The sequence below is a fragment of the Cricetulus griseus genome, chromosome 5 (genome assembly GCF_003668045.3).
Source record: "Cricetulus griseus strain 17A/GY chromosome 5, alternate assembly CriGri-PICRH-1.0, whole genome shotgun sequence".
Lineage (NCBI taxonomy): Eukaryota > Metazoa > Chordata > Mammalia > Rodentia > Cricetidae > Cricetulus > Cricetulus griseus.
The window spans coordinates 34,691,101-34,710,489 of record NC_048598.1 but is presented as its reverse complement, the minus strand read 5'-3'; the positions used below and the strand labels follow the sequence as shown (position 1 = coordinate 34,710,489).

The following is a 19,389-nucleotide window of genomic DNA, read 5'->3' as shown; positions in this document are numbered from 1 at the left end:
TTTGTAGTATTAAACTTAAGCTGTCAGGCTTGACAGTCTTTACCTGATGAATCATCCGATGGGACCCTCCCCCAATAATTTTTAAACATTTTTTTCTAAATTAAGATACCAATAAATTTCAAGTATCACATTCAGTCTCTTTTGATTGTCTATTGTACCCGTCCATCTTTTGCATTTTTTTCTAATAGCACCTCTTGGAACATAGCCAGTCTATTTGCAATAGATGATAATAACTACCATATTTGCCTATTTTCACCACACTTTTGATGGATGCTTGGGATTGAACCCAGGGCCTTGTGCATGCAATGTAAGCATACTACCAGCCTTTTCCCAATACTCTCAACTTGTATTGTTTTTTTCATAGTCTAAAATAATAACATAGTATCATTTGATTAAATTATCACCATTTTCATATTATTAGATATCCCTTATAAACATTATTTTCGGTTGTTATAAATACTTCACTAAATGTCTGTACCAGAGTTATTTAGTATTTACTTCCATTTTAAAACCCTTATTAACAATGCAATAAAAATCTAGTATTAGTGGGAATGCAACTTCCCAGCCTCATCCAAAAGCTCATTCATTTATTTTTAAAGCCAGGTGGTTTTTTTGTTTTGTTTTGTTTTTGTTTTTTAAGAGTTAGAGTAGTTTCACCTACTTGGCAAAGTTGGCCAGGTTCTGAATGACCTTGGCTATAAGAGTTAGAGTCCGAGATGTTCGGTCATCAGGATACTCCTGCATCAAGCTGAAAAGACTGGGAGACATAATGGCTGGGCAAAGAAAACGGAGAAACAGTGAGGCACTAATGAGCCGCTCACTGATGTCTTGCTTGCCTCGGTTCAGGCACTGCTGTTTCCATGATGCAAACACCTCCTTCAGTTCACGAGGGAAGACACTACAGAAGAGGGAAAACATACAAACAAATCCAAAGCCTCTAAATATAAATGTGTTATAACCTGTGAAAGTGACCCCACCCTGACCCAGTATGCCTTAGTTCTAAAGCTGAGCTAGGAGGAGGACCTATTAGACACTCAGGGATGGAGGTCAGCCTGATTAATGGCAGGCAGGAGGTGGAAAAGTCACAGAAGGCCAGGTGGAAAATAGAAATAGAAAGTTACAAAGTTTTGGATTAGTACAAATTTAGTTTAGCTAAGTGGGAAAACAGTATGAGGCTCCCCACTAAACTACCTGGTTTAACACAGCTTCCCATAATATCCCTAAAGGCTGTTCATGAAAAATCTTCTCAAACTCATCATTTGTTTTTGACAGAGAAAAGACCAAAATTTATGAACACATCTGTTCCATACTAGCAAATATATTAAAAAAGTAAATTAAACAAAACAAAACAACCCTACCCAACACCTCCAACCTCTACTTAATAGCTGGAAAGTGTTACTTAGAGAGATAGTTCAGAAGTCCTGCTTAAAATGAAGTTAGATTTTAGACAGGCCTAAGGGAGGGAAATCTTGAAATTTCCTTCGAGTCTTTTCCTTATGAAGATGTTCACATGGAAATAGTAGGTTCCTTGGCAAGGACACAAGCTCACCAGTAGGAGTTGATGATCTTGCAGAAAGCCAGCTCACAGCACATTTTCAGGTTGCTCTGGTGGTCTATCAGTTCACTAGATGAACACTTGCTGGGATCCACTTCACAGTTCTCATCTGATTCATACAAGGCTTTGATGAACTCCCCTAGTCAAAGAGAAAAGGTGACAAGTACTGTAACTAGTCTATGCTTTTCTAAATAGAATAAGAAATAATTGAGTACTCTTTAGAGTTTTCTTTCCCCAGATCCAGCAGGGAGGAACCATGAAGAGTCAAAGCTTTTAACCAATAGTTACCTCCTCCCATGCACTATATTCATTCACTTTAGACTGGAGGCAGAATAGAACCAATTACCAGCATTATCATTATTTATAAAAACAGCAATTATTTTATTTAAAAATATAGTATCTTTTATTGGAAACCCAAAATATATTTAATTATCACGAACTTGTACAGAGTTCCCCCTACTAGTGTAAGTAATGTCATTATTCCAGGAAACAACAACAACAACAAAAACAAACAACCAAAGCTTGATTGAACAGATAACCCAACTAAGATTTTAGGAGTAATGCTGTTAAACACAGATGCAAACAAGGCTCTTCAGGTCTACCACTTGCATTGGGGATGGTAACTCAACCTTCCACACAAAACTGCAACATTTCTCTTTATATATACTTTACATGCTTTCCATAGACAATGGTTTACAATCACTGGCCGGATAGCCTATCTATAAAGATATGCTAACAATTCTTTGGAATCACCTTATCTGCTTACCACTACAAGTTATACCACTTCAATGTCTTCTGATAGTCCATGTTTTATACTCTTGTGCCTGTTTGTTCACATGTATATTTCACTTGTAGGATAAACCTTTGGATGTTAGGAACTGGGTTTTAATTATGTGTAAATTCATGTCCCTCTTGAATAACTCTCAAAGAGCAGGATAGGAGCTTAAAAGTTTTTTTAAGAGATGGAAGTACATAGTCTTGTTTTCTTACAGGCCTCTCTTGTTAAAGAGGAGTGGACTTTTTAAAGATCCTTCTCAATCTGGGGATGTGATTTGGGGTTCAGGTTAGTCATAAGAGGGTTTTGGAAAAACAGTAATTCCTACAAAAATATCAGGAGCAAAATGAAACATATTTTCTGCCAAAATGATTATTATTGAGATAAAGGAAAGTTTCTAAAAATAGCTATTACAGAGGATGGGAAAACTTATTTAGAGGAAGCATTTTTGGGGAACAGGAAGCAATGTGGTACATATACATGTGTGAGCATGGTGTGTGCACGAACACATACAGGGGAGGGAGGAGGGAGGGAGGGTGGAGGAGGGAGAGAGAGAGAGAGAGAGAGAGAGAGAGAGAGAGAGAGAGAGAGAGAGAGAGAGAGAGAGAGAGAGAGAATATGAACATGCACTATAGTATCAAAAGAGTATATGGAAACATCACTTAATTAGCCTGAGCTTGGCTGCTTTATCAGTGTCTGACCTGTCTTATAGAATTGTGCTAAGGAGCAAAAAAATAAAACAACCCAAATATAGTATCTTTTTGGCACTTAGTTGGGCTCCATATAGAAAACATTTTTAAAGTACAAAATATGTTACTCAAAATAGTTTTTAATAAAGTAAAACCACCAAACTGGTAGGAGTTTAAAAACTGTTAACAATCCCCACAAGATATTATTCACTCCATGTTTCCACACAATCTGTTTCATTTAAAGGCTACATAATTGTAAAGCTTAAAACTATCAGTATCAAATATTTCAGTAATAATTAGCCAAACTAAATTTGTAACATTCTGTTAAGGGTGTTCATTTGGGTCATACCTATTCTAAGGAAATAGTAATAATATTTACATTTAATTAACTATTCTTTTCATTGTTCAAGTAAACAGCCCAATAAATTACTCAGTTTACAGACAGGGTATAGTGCTTTAGACCCAGCACTATAGGGTCTAAAGATTTTCCTGAAATGAGATACCATAAAAAAATCTATTAAAATTAAGAAATTTGTTTTCATTGTTGGAATTATAACCTATGTCTGATAATGTGTAGCATGCTAAAATGAAGATGAAGCTTTTATAGGTTTGCACCTAAAAAGATACTTACTTTAAAATTATTTGTGTTAGCTCCTTTGCCTTTGAAAAGAAAAAGAGCTAAAAGGGGCAATCAATGAGTTTAAATATTTAGTGTGTACTCAGAATGTTCTATCATGTTTTCTTCTTTGAACTGAACAAAATATTTTATTTGTCTATGTTTGCATGAATATAAACATAGGTGAACAGATGAGCATGCCTTCAAACTTTGCACATGGAGGCCAGAAGAGTGTCAGACTGGGAGCTGGAGTTATAGGTGTTTGCAGACAGACACCCAGCTTGATGTGTGGTTCTATTATCCAAACTCTGGTCTTCATGATAATGCAGCAAACAAGCTCTCTTAACTACTTAGCCATATTTCCACCCCCTTCTTGGAAAACATTTTTAAATAAAAAAATTTAGATTTATTTTATGTGTATGTGTCTGTGTGTGTACCACCTGAGTGCCTGGTGTCAGTAGATATCAGAAGGCAGAAGGTAGCATCAAATTCACTGCAACTAGATATATGAATGGTTGTGAGCCATTATGTGGGTTTGGGGAACCCAACCTGAGTTCTCTGCAAGAACAGTTAAGTGCTCTTAACCACCTCGCCATCTCTCCAATTCCTCACCCCCACCTATTTAGGAAAGACCCCATGTACACCAGACTGACTGCAAACTCATTGAATAGTCCTGCCTTTACCTTGGAACTGATGGAAATGCAAGCATGTACCACCATGCTCAGTTCCACTATGTGTTTTCTATGTTAATCACTAAATTGTTATTGTCATCGACATTTCAGTGTACGTTTAAGTTAACAGGTGCTGACATATTACTGCTGAAAGGCATTTGCCTCCAATACCAGCCTGGAAATTATGCCTTCTGAGTGACTTAATGTTTCACAGTTGATACTTCTTCTGTGTCACAAGACACCAATGAGACATTGACTTTAATCAGGCAGGTAAAGGGAGCTAACAGATAGAAGGCTTGAGTCTAAACAGAGTTGTTTTTTTGTTTTTTTCAGTAAAGAGTAATGTTTTCATTAAGATCAAGGCAGGCTAAGAAACTGGCTGATACTGTACATGACTGGCAACTGTCTTTGAGGATGGGTGGGTATTAAACTCATGGCCTTATGTACGCCAGGAAACTGCTCTACCAACGAACGACATAAACAGCACTTCTTTTTTGCTTTTTGCTTACAGTGTATTTCATACATCAAAACTTCAATGAAAAGAAGACAGTCCAATCTCAGTACTGAGATTCTTAGGAGTTAATTGTTTTCATGCTCTTGGAAGCTGCAGCCATTTTCTTTACTCTAACCCATGCTCTTAGGTTACAGAAATGTTAATAGAGATCTTTGCGAGGTTATCTGAATAGTTTCCCATGCTCGATGAATTAATTTTCATGCCTTACTGGGCTTATCAGACAATTATTCACTATTGTATCAAAGGACTTAGTATCCATTTATCATTTTGGAGGTTTAATTCAGAAATCCCTTTAAGCAAATAGATCTTTAGAATATGAATATTCTCACCTTCATGTTCACAGAATGGAGAACACTGCTAGAGAAGCTTCATTTGTTGCATTTTATAGGACAACATAAAGCATTAAAGCAAACCATAACATAAAATTTATAACTATAGTTAAGTGCCTATATAAATGAGATTAATAGCATTTTTCTTAATGTTAATCAAAATCAACTGTTTTCTCATAATTTCTATTAGATCTTACATTAAAGTATCTGAGTAGATTTAAAGATAAACAGAAGTGAAAAAAACAACTCTTGCCTAGGGTAGAAATTAACTGTCACTACAGCAGGTCTGCTTCATATAAACACAGACCTATTTCTCAGTCAGTTACTACTTTTTACCCCTTATAATTTCTTTCCTTTTTTATTTTTTAATTCTTATTTTTTTTTCAAGATGGGGTTTCTCTGTGCAGTCCTGGCTATTCTAGAACTTGCTTTGTAGACCAAGTTGTCCTTGAACTTGCAGAGATCTGCCTGCCTCTGCCTCCTGAGTGTTGGATTAAAGGCTTGCGTCACTATTGCCCAGCTCTTTTCCTCTTAATAGACCAGTCTGAAGCATCACAAGTAATATTTAAACTATAAAATAATTTGACAACTATTTTTTCTTACCATCTGAATCTTTTTGTCAGAGGTAGTATTGGGATAGCAGGATGGTTTAGTGGGCAAAGTCCCCTTCTATAATGCCTGATGACTTGGAGTAGATCCCTAGCACTCACATAGGAGGAAGAGAGAACCAACTACAATCTGTGTTTGTTCTCTGTCTCATACACACATAAATAAATAAAACATCTAGGACAAAAAAAGATAGTCTTGGGGATTGAATCTCCAGGATTATGAATGCTTACAAATGTGTGCTACCACTGAGCTGTATCTTCAGCTACTGACCCTCCCTGACCCCAACAACTAACCAATTTGTTACTTTGAAAGACTATTTTTAACTGGACTCAGAAGTAGAAGCTCTCAGCAAGGACAGCCTATATCTCTTGACAATCTGTTCCTGCAGCTTTTCTTGGGCTTCTCTCATTATCTTGGCCAAAAGTTTAACATATCTGTAGCCTCCTCCTCATTTTTCTTAGTGTGTTGTTTCTTTAGACCTCTTTAGACTTCTTTAGTCTTGTGGCGTAACAGATGCTGAACCTTGGGGCTTCTGGTCTTCGGCTCATCACCTTCTTTGTTTAAGAGCTTTCTTGACAACACACTGGTGGACATGATCTTTAGAGAGACGGAAAAGTTCAGATTCTGCTAGTTCTTTTGGGTTCTAATCGTTGAGGCACAGTGTCTGTCAGTCTAGAAATATCCTTCTCTCCTTTTGTTTTTTGTTTTGTCTTTAAACAATAACCAAGTTGAGAACACTCAGACTGGCATCCACAATGCATCTGAAAAGACTTGCTCTTCCTCTCTCCAGTTATCCTTGGTCTATCACAAGAATGCCCTATATGATGTGGGTCAAAATACTCTGTTTTATGGAAAAACCTTATTCATTGTTCCCACCATTGATTCAGACCACATAACCTTTCTACTCTTCACCCAGAGCATCAGCAGGAATGGCTGCATCCATGTGCTTCTCATATAAAAATATGAAGCTTACATTCATCATCTACTCAATGAGTTTCAGACATGGACTGCATTTGGGAGGCAAAGACAGGCAGATCTCTGTGAGTTTGAAGCCAGCCTGATTTACCGTGTGAGTTCCAGGATAGCCAGGACTCTTACACTGAGAAACGTCTCAAAACAAACAAACAAACAAACAAACAAACAAACAAATTCTCTGCAAAACAGAGGAACAGAGGATTTCTTTTTTGGTTATAAACAGACAATCCTATCTCATTTCCTTATATTAAACAAAAACCTCTATAGTCATTCATCATACCTTGTTACTGCCTATTCTTGATGGTTGCATGTGACTGGTAAGTACCAGAAATACAACTAGAACAAATTAAAATATGGGATAAATATAAAATATAAGCTGAAATTCAGAACATGGAAAATAAATACCTCATTAATAATTCCCATATTAATCAGTTGTTAATATTTGAATACAATGGGTTAAATAAAATTTGCAATTAATTTCAATGGTTTCTCTTCTTCTTTTTACACTCTGACTACTTAAAAAGTTGAACTTACTCAATAAACATAGAATATTATACATATGTGATTTATATAGTACAGTGCTGTATTAAACTGTGTGAAGTGCTAGGAGTATAGGAATTGCTGGTCACAGTGGCTTATGTCTATAATTCTAGCACTGAGAGGCTGAGGCAGGAAGACTGCTATGAAAACAAGGTCAGCTTAGGCTACTGCAGACAGACAGTCCACCTCTAAACCATTATTTTCTTCAAGGAATTCACACCCACTCTATCATCCTATCACTTTATTATGCTATATGTCGAATACACTGCCTTACTCTAACAGTTGATGACCTAACTTCACAGTCAAATCTGGATCTTTTAAGTGAGTGGCTTAGTCATCAACAACTAATGAATGAGTGGGCAAAAATTAGTTACTAGTTAGAGACCTTAAAACAGAAGTGTAGAACTGTAGGAACTATCAAGCATTCTTCATTTCTGATGAGGGTTTTGTAAGCATGATAATAAATGGGAGGTTAGCCCTTTTAAGATTGAGGTAATATAGTCATATCATGGTATGAATACCCAATACTTTAAGAGAAATAGGACACCTAAGTTCTAGTGGTGAAATCCATCAATATTACTATATATCCTATTTTAGGGAGACACTGTAGCCCTGCCTCCTAGGAGCTAGCTACAGGTATGCCTGACTATGCCTGTCAGGGCATGGTCAGGGGAGGTTCAGGATGATGCATGGGGAGTTCTTAAGGGGGCGGCAGACACGTGGGAGCTCTCGCTGGCCTCCCTAGCCTGCTGCCTGTGGGCATGCTCTGGCTTATGCTTGGCTGGTGTTTATCTGAATAAAGATATCTTAACCTCACGGACTATGGATCATCTTCGCTCACGCTATATCCTGGGATCAGAAATACAGAGGATTGGGGTGGCTATATCCACTGATGGAAAGAACATGTGTGGTTACTGTACTGGTAAGTACTGCAGAGATAGTTTACAGCTGAAATCTAAATCACTCAAGTAAGATGAACTAAATACATGCAGAGTTTGAGTTCAACTTCTTTGTCCTAGGAAGTAACAGGAGTTAAACTGAACGGGAAAGAAGATAGACATCTTCCTCTTGCATACCCAGTGCATCATGGAGGTACTGTTGTCCCACCAACTTGAGGTATTCCTCGATGGATTTCGTGGCAATGGTGTTTTCTCTGAAGATCAAGACATCATGCTCTCCACAACGATCTACCTCAGACATCACCAAGTCAGTCAGAAAATCCTGGCAGAATAATGCTCAGTCAGAAAGAAAGCAACTGAGTAAGGACTATACATTAGAAGAGACAACTGAAATAGCAGATGTCCTGGGAATGCTGCTATAAACTAAGCCACCAGATTTCTTGGAAAGGGAAAAGGCAGTCAGGCTAAAAAATCTTACGAACTGCCAGCTCTACATTTAATTTTTGAATTTCTTCAGACATTTTCTAATGCACTTTTGAAAAAGACCACAATTCTGAATGGATCTCTAAGTCTCTCTTTTTTGACTCCATCAAGTATTATTCTCTCTGCTCCAGTCCTTGCATATTATGCTAGCTTCTTTTTTATGTCCTTTAGTCCACACAGCCCATTCCACATACAGTGTTCTCTATTCACCACAAAAATCTTCTGCAAATACTGTTCTCAGGTATGCTCTACTTCCACTCTCACCTCCGCTCCCATTATCATAAAACTAATTTCTGGAAACCTGTAGATCTTCATTCACATACTGCTTCCTCCATGAAGCCCTCCAGATCAAGATTACCTGAGAGCCTCACTTGTCAGTTCCTCTTGCTCCACACCTCCATAGTATTATTTATCGTTTTACCCTCTGTACTTCTCACTATAATCACAGATTTACTTTTGTAATCAATGTGGTTCCTCCAGAAAACTGAAAGCCCCTAAAGAAAGTGTTTATTTTTGGTCAACATATCCATTGAAGACACACTTTCAGCACCTGACAGTTACTGGCACATGCTAGATGTTATTTTATCTTCCCAGTTTTCATTTCCACTTAGGTGAAAGATTGCCACGAAACAGCTGCCACCTCACTGTACAATACCCCTTGTGTTTCCATTTCAGATACACATTTTAATTCCATAAAGGCTTATACTTGTACATTTTTTGATTATCTCCTTCTGTACCACTGGGATATAGCCGGCAGTTAATCTTAAAATACATCATTTAATACTCCAGAAAAACTTCAGCTAGGCATGATGTTGCACACGTATATCATACCTTTAATCCTGGGATTTGGGAGGCTGAAGCAGGAGGATCACAAGTTTGAGGCTAGAATAGGCAATATAGTGACATCATGTTTCAGAAAAACAACAACAGTAACAACAGAAATCTGAACATACTGTGGGGTTATCATAACAACTGTAACCATGGTATGTCTACCTTCATGAAAATAAACTAGAAATGAGTTACTTACTAGCTCCTCATTTCACTTTAGTTTAAAAATCTCTATACTGTACAGAACTGCTAATAAGCTTTCTTAACCTTAATTTCTCTTTTCTTTTCTTTTCTTCCTTCCTTTCTTTCTTTCTTTTTTAAAGATTTTATTTATTTATTATGTATACAACATTCTGCTTCCATGCACATCTGCACACCAGAAGAGGGCACCAGATCTTATAACGGATGGTTGTGAGCCACCATGTGTTTGCTGGGAATTGAACTCAGGACCTCTGGAAGAGCAGCCGGTGTTCTTAACCGCTGAGCCATCTCTCCAGCCCCCAATTTCCCTTTTCTTTTCTGAAAACTTTCTAAGCTGGATTTTCACAGTCTCTACCAGTATCCACAGTTTCATTTCCTTGAACATGGTAAAGGACTTTCAGGTAACACACCCTTTTTGACTTACCTTGGCTCTGCCAGTACTTTGAAGAATGTGTACTAAGGCACAAGCCAACTCCTCTTTATTCCTCACACTAATTACTGGCTCAAGAACAGAGCACAGCATGGTGTAGTTGCTGGTGATGAATTCTGCAAATTCTTTGTATTGCTCCATAGGCAGAATGGTGATGGTTTGGAAACGTGACTTAATCCGAATAGAAGGTCCTCCTGTCTTTCCTTTGTTGGGTGTGGGTGTACTCACTGGGTACCACTTTTCTACAAACTGGCGACCAGTCACACTGGCAGTGGGGATGTTGACTAGCCCTACATAATTATTCTTGTCCTTTTTTTTCTTTTTTTCCACATCCTTATAAATATGAACAGTGATGCTATGAAGATGTGGAAGGCTATAGAATTCAAAATGTTCACCCCAGAAAATATTGTCTGCTTTGGTCTTGCTGGTTGTACGAGCAAAGAGGGTATCATCAAGGCACAGTTCGCAGAAATATTTTTTTTTAGGGGCAAGGTCCTTGGCTTCAATGATCCATAAACGGAGAACATTTTCAGCTCGCCGACAATTGTCCTATAAAGAGACAGCAAATTTGAATTTGAGATCTGACATTCTAGAAAGAGAGCGTTTTCTCCTTAAAGTAATGCTAATTACTAATGTTTCTTTACTAAGAAGTAAACAGAGTAAAAATTGTTGCTATCTCATTGTTTTGAACCATAGAACTCTAAAGAAGAATCTTGTACTGGTTTAATGGGCAGATGCCCCTGTTGCCAAGCCCAATGAGCTGAATTTGATCCCAGGGCACACACTGTGGAAGGAAAAGAACTGCAAATTGTCCTCTGACTTCTACACATGCACTGTGCTGAAGCACACACATATAAATAAATGAAATTTAGAATATCTTTTAAAGAATCTTACAAACTGGGCAGTGATGGTGTAAGCTTTTAGCCCAGCAATCAGAAGGCAGAAGAATGTGGATCTCTGAGTTCCAGGCCAGCCTGGTCTACAGAGTAAGTTCCAGGACAGCCAGGGCTACATAGAGAAACCCTGTCTTGGAACAAAACAAAATCTTACAGAACCACATATTCTGTTTTATTTGGGTTAAAAAATATCATCAGGTAACAGTAAGTACTCTACAGCTATTTATATGAGGCTGGACTAACTTCTAAAAATAAAAAAGTTAAGTTACTGATACTCTTGTTTTCTAGTATCATGTGTTTTCTTTCTTTCTTTTATTTTTTTTATCATGTATTAACTTCTGGTTGGGCATGTCACTTAGCTTTTTTGAGACTCTATTCCCACTGATAAAATGACAATAATATTGTCCCCAGTAAGATAATTTTCAGTGTAAAATGACCTAACATGTATACAGGTTTTTCAAACTGTCAATTCTAAGCCAGATGTGATAACAATTGCCTATAATTCCAGCCCTTCCTGGCTGGGACAGAAGGGTTTTAAGTTCAAGGCCAGTCTTGGTTACATAGTGAGCTCCTGTCTCAACAACAACAAATTATTAAGATTTATAAAATTAAGATAATACAGCCAAGCGGTGGTGGCGAGCACTCAGGAGGCAGAGGCAGGAGGATCTCTGTGAGTTCCAGACCAGCCCGGTCTACAAGAGCTAGTTCCAGGACAGCCTCCAAAGCCACAGAGAAATACCCTGTTTCGGAAAACCAAAAAAAAAAAAAAAAAAAAAAAAAAAAAAAAAAGATAGTACTACATTTGTCTTCTATCAACTTGATGTTTACAAAGTGATACATTTTTTAAAAACTTTTATTAAACTTCAAATCTGTGTAACATGCATCTGATTAGCATAACTCCACCTTCCCACCCTCTTTCCTCCCCTTTCTACCAGTTCCTTTGTGACACATCACATCCCCCTCCCAACTTTCTGACACCCACTGAGTTTAATCAAGAGCATCTGTCTGTGTGACTGTGGAATCATCCACTACAGTCCGATAGGCTCCTCTGGTGGGTACACATCTGAAATCCGTACCTGCTCCACGCCCCCCCCCCAAATGTACAAGTAGCCAACAGTTGAGCAGGGAGAAGTAGGACCCCTTGAACCTTTCCAACCCATGACTGACTGTTGACAGACCCCGTTTTGTGTGTGTCTGCGGCCACAGCAGCTATGAGGTGATGAGTACATTGTCTGTGTATCTCTCAGCCCTTCTCCCTGTCTTCCTGCATTACATTCTTTCCGCTGCTCCCTCTTCTGAGAAGATCCATGAGCCTCAGAGAGGGTGGTATACATGTCCCTATTTGTGACACATTTTTTGACATTCAAAGCCACATTACCTTATTTGGCTGAACTGTCCTTCGAAGGTTTTCCATCCACTTATCTCTCTCTGAGGCAGAGTTACAGCTAAAGCATTTACTTCCACTTAAGTAGGTGACCTTCAACACAAAGATTAGAGATGCGGCTGTAAGACTATGTGTGTGGTGTCTAATTCCTAAAGTTTAAGAATTAAGGACATGTTAGGAAACCCACATCTTATTATGTGAAGGTAAAACAATCATTTTAGTTTTATCCTATCTTTACTTAAATTTTAATCTTTAAGTAGAATCCATATTTATGTCTAGCTATTAGAAAAACACTCATTTACAATTTGGCCTATGGTTTAGAGGAACAAAAAATTTAAGGATATATCTAACATTATCTATAAATGAATATACTCACTTGAGCTAATACAAAATAACTAAAAGGGGTGATGTTTGTAAAATCATTTGATTGCTAAGACTGCTTCATTACAATGCTACAGGAGGCTACTAAATAAAGCTGAAAGGCATCAGAACAGTTGAATCACTCTTGGGAATTAATTTCTCCTCCAGGAGACAACCAACTCATTGATTTCCGGTCATTTATAACAAATGACATAGTACACTATGTCTATAGTAGAAGCTACTGAACTGAGCTTTGCAAATAAGGAAAAATACAAGTGACCTTCAATAAGTAATAGTAATAATAAACAGATATAAATGGCATGCCCCAAGCTGCAGTCTGTTCACTTACACTCTCAGGTCATAATATGATGAATCAGATCAGATGGTATACTGTGTCTGAAATGGCAGCTCCTAGCTTTAGGTGGTTAGTGAGGGTGTGAGATGTGGCTGAGATGGACAGTTATTGAGTTAGGAACATGAAGGAGATTACAAAACTAAACAAGGTATGGTCCTAGGTCAAGAACTGCTCATGTTATAGTTATAAAACTGTAATTTTGGTGGATCTTTCCAAATTCTTTTAAAATTGGGGATTAAATAACAGTATATGACATTTTTATCAATATTAAAAAATATGCTATTGTTAATCTTATAACCTACACTGAGAATGTAATTAAGTGCTTAAGTTTTTAAAGCAGACAAAGGCATAAGGTAATCATTAACAACTTCTTTTACAAATATAATTCTATTAACAGATTTTCAAATCTTCCCTTATGAGTAGAAAAATTTCAGGAACTAAAAACCAGTTATGTAATCAAATCAGAAACACAACATTGAATTAGTCAAATTATTATCAATGATTCTCCCTTCTTTCTGCAATTCTTTTTCTTTTTTACCTCAAAGCAGAAGTCTTGTCCAAGGATGCTACTATGGAGTGGTTTCACTGACACTGGCTCCCCTCTACCAAGATCGAGACATTCTACTGCACTGCATGGACTCAGCAGGGACTCGTGTGAACGAGACTCTTTCAGTTTAGGCAGACCACGAGACCTACAAATAGAAGACACTTAAGTCAGTGTTACACGAAGGTCTAAGGGAAGGAGACTAACAACAATGTACAAAGGTGTGAGGGGAAAAATATAAAAGGAGGATCAAGTAAATACCCCACAATAACAACAGTTCTACCAGTCAAATTGTATATGGGTATATATACATAAACCATGAACACACTGTGAACACACCTTTTCAACAAACCATAAAAACAGAATAATTTTACAAGTCTCAAAGGACCTCTAAGTTCCTGTACAGATGTTTTTATTCTCATTTCTATATTGAAAAATGGAGAAATACATACTATTCAGAATTCTTTAACACTTTTATGCAAAAGTATTATCAAAAGACATTCTTATTTTATTTGACGGTTCACATCATTTATCTTCTTGTATCACTGACAATGGCTGAATCCTCAGTTGTTTCTTTGTGCTCTGGTAGATTCCCACTCACACGCCAGCATGTACAGTGAGCAAGAGAAAGCAAGCATGAGAGGCTAGAGAGACAGCAAGAAAGACACACTTTTCAGCACAAGAATGTCTTTCAAACAGCCAGATTTCCATCTCAATATGGAATTCTTTTCTGGCAAACTCTGACTTATATACATGCTCTACAATATAAATATGAATAAAGAATAGAATGCCTTGAGGAATCTTCCCACCATAGTTTAAAGGAAGGAAGGAAGGAAGGAAGGAAGGAAGAAAGGAGGAAGGAAGGAAGGAAGGAAGGAAGGAAAGAAAGAAAGAAAGAAAGAAAGAAAGAAAGAAAGAAAGAAAGAAAGGAAGGAAGGAAGAAGGAAGGAAAGCAAGCCAAATTCCCCACAGAACAGCTGACACGGTTAGGCAGGCATCTTGGCTAATTCTACTTGCCTGGTCTTTTCAAAAGAATGGTGAGTATCCTAGCTCTTGTCACTACAGCAGCTAGTACTTCACTGCCTTCCTATTATAAAAATTAATGGAGTCAAACATAATGGAAAACAATTTTTCTAAATTCAAAATGTACGGTCACACAGTTTTAGTCAATAATTATCACACTTAATGACTGAAACACCCCTATGCTTCAAGTAGAAGGTCTTAGTAATAAGTCTACCAAGAAATGTCTGTGTAAAGGCATTTACTTTGGTAAAATCGTAGATAAGCAGCTTTATTCATTAACTAGGAACAAGGATAATACTGAAAGGAGCTGTAGTATTTATTGCCAGAAGAGTATTTCGCTAAATTGTTAAGCAATAGGCTATTGGAAACCAGCACTAAATTCACTATCTTCTCTCTCCACTCCACTCAGTCAAACTCCATAAATAAGGAACACCTTAAGCAATAAGGATAATTTAGCCTGCTGTTTTAACAAAAACAAAACAATAATAACCACCATCTAAAGTTTAGGCAGAAAACAAAACTGTTCTGATAGCATATTTTTTTTAAAGTAAAAAAGGAAACAGTAGTCCCCATTAATAATGCAAAGTATATACTACAGGGACAAGGGCCACCAAATATAGTGTACATAAAAATACAACAAAGCAACAGTTGTATTCATTTCCTTTTGCTCTGGACAAGAAAACGTGTTTGAAGTAATGTGGCACAAATACAGCACAATCATAAGTAACTAAATGCTATTTTTTTAAACCTTAGTCAACTTATCATAACAGCCTTTCACGGTATGCTGAATCAGAAGCCAGACCAGACAAACAGGACACCATCATCTTTATTAAACGAACAGAAAATAATGATTCTAGCTATTTTTTCCAGGAGGAAAAAGCCTCTCTGGCTCTGGAATGATCAAGAGGTAAGTAAAACAGAAGGTGTTATGACAAAGTTTCTTTTATTTTTTATAATCTTCAAAACTTCAAGTTAATTTTATTTAAAACAAAATAAATGTCTACCTACATGAAGCAAGTGTACAGCCATCTGGTAGTGCAACCCCAAACCATAGCGGTGCCACATCCCGGTGTACCAAGTGATTTCCTGGACTACAACTCAGAAAACCTTCTGTTTAGAAGACAGGAACCAATTGAGGATGATTTCCCTTCTGCCTTCAGTTACTGATGCCATCTTTGCATAAATGCCTCTCAGGTGTTATTCAAGCCTCCAACAGAAGCAAGACAGAAACAAACAACCAACGGAGCAAGTCCTCTCTCTCCAAGCCCTGCAGTGCAGGTGACATCCCTCTGTTCCTCTAGGCTGCATCTAGCCCCTCAGGTAATACAAACAAGGTTCCAGGGCTCTAGGCTGGGCCTGTTGCCATGGTGCTCCACCTTTAAGGAGATTAGAGCTGGAAGGCAGCAGGGAGAAGCTGCAGCTGGCAGAACTCAGGGAGCATGCTCTGCAAACATGGCAAAGATGGCTGCTTTAAAGTAGAAGGGAGGGAGCAGTGAGGGCTCATTTCTGTCACTAAGTTCTCAGTCAAAGGCTGATAATGAATGCAGCTCTGGGGGCAGAGAATGATCGCTTATTAAAACTACTTAGAGGAAGCTTTAGCTTGTTTCATGTGGTTGCCAGATACCCTCTCACTAAATGGTATCCCCTATATCTCTTCTTGCAAGTACAATCTCTCATCCGTTGTTTCCTTTGCAGTGCCCACCCTAGTTAAAAGTCTCTTTTTTTTGCATGATTTATCTGATTTAAAATTATTTTCTAACTTCAGAGAAAAATGATTTTTTCCCCCAATAATCTTCAGCATAGTCCAACTTCCAATAGCTGCTAGAATAGCTCCTTCTAGTCATTTGGATAGCTTAAAATTACTGAAATTTCAATAATATAGTTCAGAATCTCCTATAGTTCAAAATGTGGATGCACACACATGAATCAATAGCCAAAGTCTAGTATGCCCAGCATTACTACTGAATAAATAAGCCAGCTCTTCCTGTGAGAAGACAGTGTCTCTGAGAAGTAATTCCCACAGAAGCATGATTACAGTAAACAGGAGATCAGACAGCCTGGGGATGGCTCAGGGCAAGAGTGGGGGAAGGAGGCATTATCTATCCAAACATTTCAATATGACATTAGAAACCCAGGTCACCTCTGATCATGTTACCTTCTCCTGTACCTTCACATGAACTGATTTCCACAGTTCTTCTAATGAGTTTTAGCATCTGGTGCCACCAGTTTACTCCTCTAACAGAACAGAATGTATATTTATTGGTAGAATAATGAGTATAAAGCAACTTTTCCAAGGTGAGCCTGACAAGGGCCTTCATCAAGATAATGTTCATTCCTTGACTACTGTTCCTGCCCTTCTCCTGACTGCTTTTCTTTGCCATCACTGTAAACACCACACAGGAATAATGCAGGGTTACAATGTGACTGTGAGAGACCCAGGCCTTAGCAGAACTGCAGCCATAGCACAAAGACCTGAGCAGTATGCAGCGACCCCCCCCCCACACACACCAGTGCGGCTTTAGTTAGTAGGATGTGACTGCCCCTGACCTTAGCCCTAGTTACAGAAAAGACCATGAACACCTCCCCCCAGGAATGGACAAACAACTCCAGATATCCTTCTGCTGAGACTAAAATATTGCAGTATCTCTAGACCCTCCTAATCCCAAGTCTGTAACTACAAAGTATTGGAATCCCCTAGCAGCCCCCCACCATCTAACCACAAAAGCCCCCACTCCATGCTGCTTGAAGTTTCTTCTGGTGTGCTGCTGCCTCAGATGGACGGAAAGACCCAAATTAACTCCCAATAAAGACTTTCTGCTTTTGCATCTGATCAGGTCTCTTGGTGGTCTTTTGGGGATCCAGACTTTCAGCACAACTGTCCCTTAATTTAACTGGGAAACTGCTTCTTAGAGGTTGATTTTATATACTCTACATTTCTATTTTAAGGTTAGCACAGTCTTGATTTCTTTGTCAACTTATGGACTGTGAAGGAAACCATTAGCATGGGTTAAAAATCTAATTGCTGATGAAGATGACTTGGGGCTTCTGACTGACTTAGGATATAAATGTCAAGAGAGGCTTTCTGTTACCACAGTAAATGAATGCCTGTAATACAGCTTCAACCTTCATCACTACTTAAAACAAGTCTCAAAAGAGAAAAGTGAATGGCTGGGGGATGGGGAGCCGTCACATACAAACCAGTGGATGGCACTGGTGCAAAAGAAAAAGAGTAAAAGAACTCTGATTAGTGTGATTTGAAATAAACACAGCTGGATTTTCTCAGCTTACCCATCTGATTTTTCAAAAAGTCACGTTTCCCTCACAGCTCCATTAACGCTTGGGATGGCTAGCTCAATCTGCCACATGTTTACAGATTCAGTTCCAAATTTAGGAACGGGGAAACTTTTAATTAAAAATGCTTATTGCCACACAAAATCCTGGACTCAATGCAGGTGAGTTTCTGCTTAGTTGGCAGTTATGATTCTGAACTGTGTCACTGAGTTCTTAAAGAGCGCTGAGCTGGTAGCTGGGCACTGCAGGACACTGGTGTTTAACTAGCATGCTTTTTTTTTTTTTTTTTTTTGGTTTTTCGAGACAGGGTTTCTCTGTGTAGCTTTGGAGCCTATCCTGGCACTCGTTCTGGAGACCAGGCTGGCCTTGAACTCACAGAGATCTGCCTGCCTCTGCCTCCTGAATGCTGGGGTTTAAAGGCGTGCGCCACCAACGCCCGGCCCTAGCATGCATTTTAAGACACTCATTCTGAAATGTCCCAAGTAGTTATTAACAAACCTCGGTGTCACTATTCTCAACACATTTTAAACTGAGATCTCACAACAAAACAGCATTTCTTCCCCCGTTCTCTGGATTTTACTGTTTTATAATCAGATATTTTTTGAACCTTTCCAAGTGATTCTATCTGTTGAAAAACATGCAACTCTTCTGTATTGCAATTTTAGTTTTTTCTTTCAGGCTTTATATGGATCACTCACTAGTATTCTATTGTGTATTCAAAACCCACTTGTCTGAGAATCTTGATAGTTTCAGCTGCAATGGCTTACTTGCTGTAGATGACACTACTTTCTATTGCTTATGCTACTGATTTTTATGTTAGCCACACAGATAACTACTTACGGAAACACAGTGCATAAGGCAGATTTTCCTTCTCCCGTCTCCCAGTGTCCAGACAGGATGGTCTAATGAGCCCAGATGCTAGGGATAAAGCAGGGTATCCATAGCCTGAGTCATAACTTGAAATAAAAACCTCATGGCTCACTACCCCACAAAAAAGTGAAACATACAGCTACTTCAACATGTACACATTCAATGAAGGCGGCATAGAAAGAGACAATAAAAATCAAAGTATGATTTGAGAAGTAGAAATCTCTACTGTCTCTAATATATACAGAGAGACATTTTATAATACACTTTTCTGGTTCCTTAAATTGTAAATGTATTAAAACCTACTAGTACCAATCAAATATAAATGCAGATATATTGCATTTAGCAAAAAATCGAAATGAACCAAATTATACCCAGAATCCAACTCAACTAACAGACCAGTTGAAGGGTGGAAATACTAAAAAATTTTTAAAAATATTTTACTTGAAATAAAAATACAACACCTCCCCCTTTGCTCCCTTGAGCCCTTCCCATACTCTCCCACTATCAAGTTGATCCCTCTTTTTCTTTGATTATATGTATACACACACACAC

At 38.1% G+C, this 19,389-nt stretch overlaps 1 protein-coding gene across 2 annotated transcripts in view; it reads right to left on the bottom strand.

The window, feature by feature from the left end:
• The window catches only part of Rasal2 (RAS protein activator like 2), a 246,104-nt gene that overhangs the window by 29,901 nt on the left and 196,814 nt on the right, over positions 1–19,389 (bottom strand). For both annotated transcript variants that reach the window (XM_027417286.2, XM_027417287.2), the window contains 6 exons: positions 13,648–13,801; positions 12,389–12,487; positions 10,109–10,663; positions 8,350–8,494; positions 1,550–1,694; positions 662–898 (listed from right to left, as the gene is read on the bottom strand). In XM_027417286.2, the coding sequence (XP_027273087.1) occupies positions 662–898; positions 1,550–1,694; positions 8,350–8,494; positions 10,109–10,663; positions 12,389–12,487; positions 13,648–13,801 (1,335 nt within the window). The remainder of the gene's footprint in view (positions 1–661; positions 899–1,549; positions 1,695–8,349; positions 8,495–10,108; positions 10,664–12,388; positions 12,488–13,647; positions 13,802–19,389) is intronic.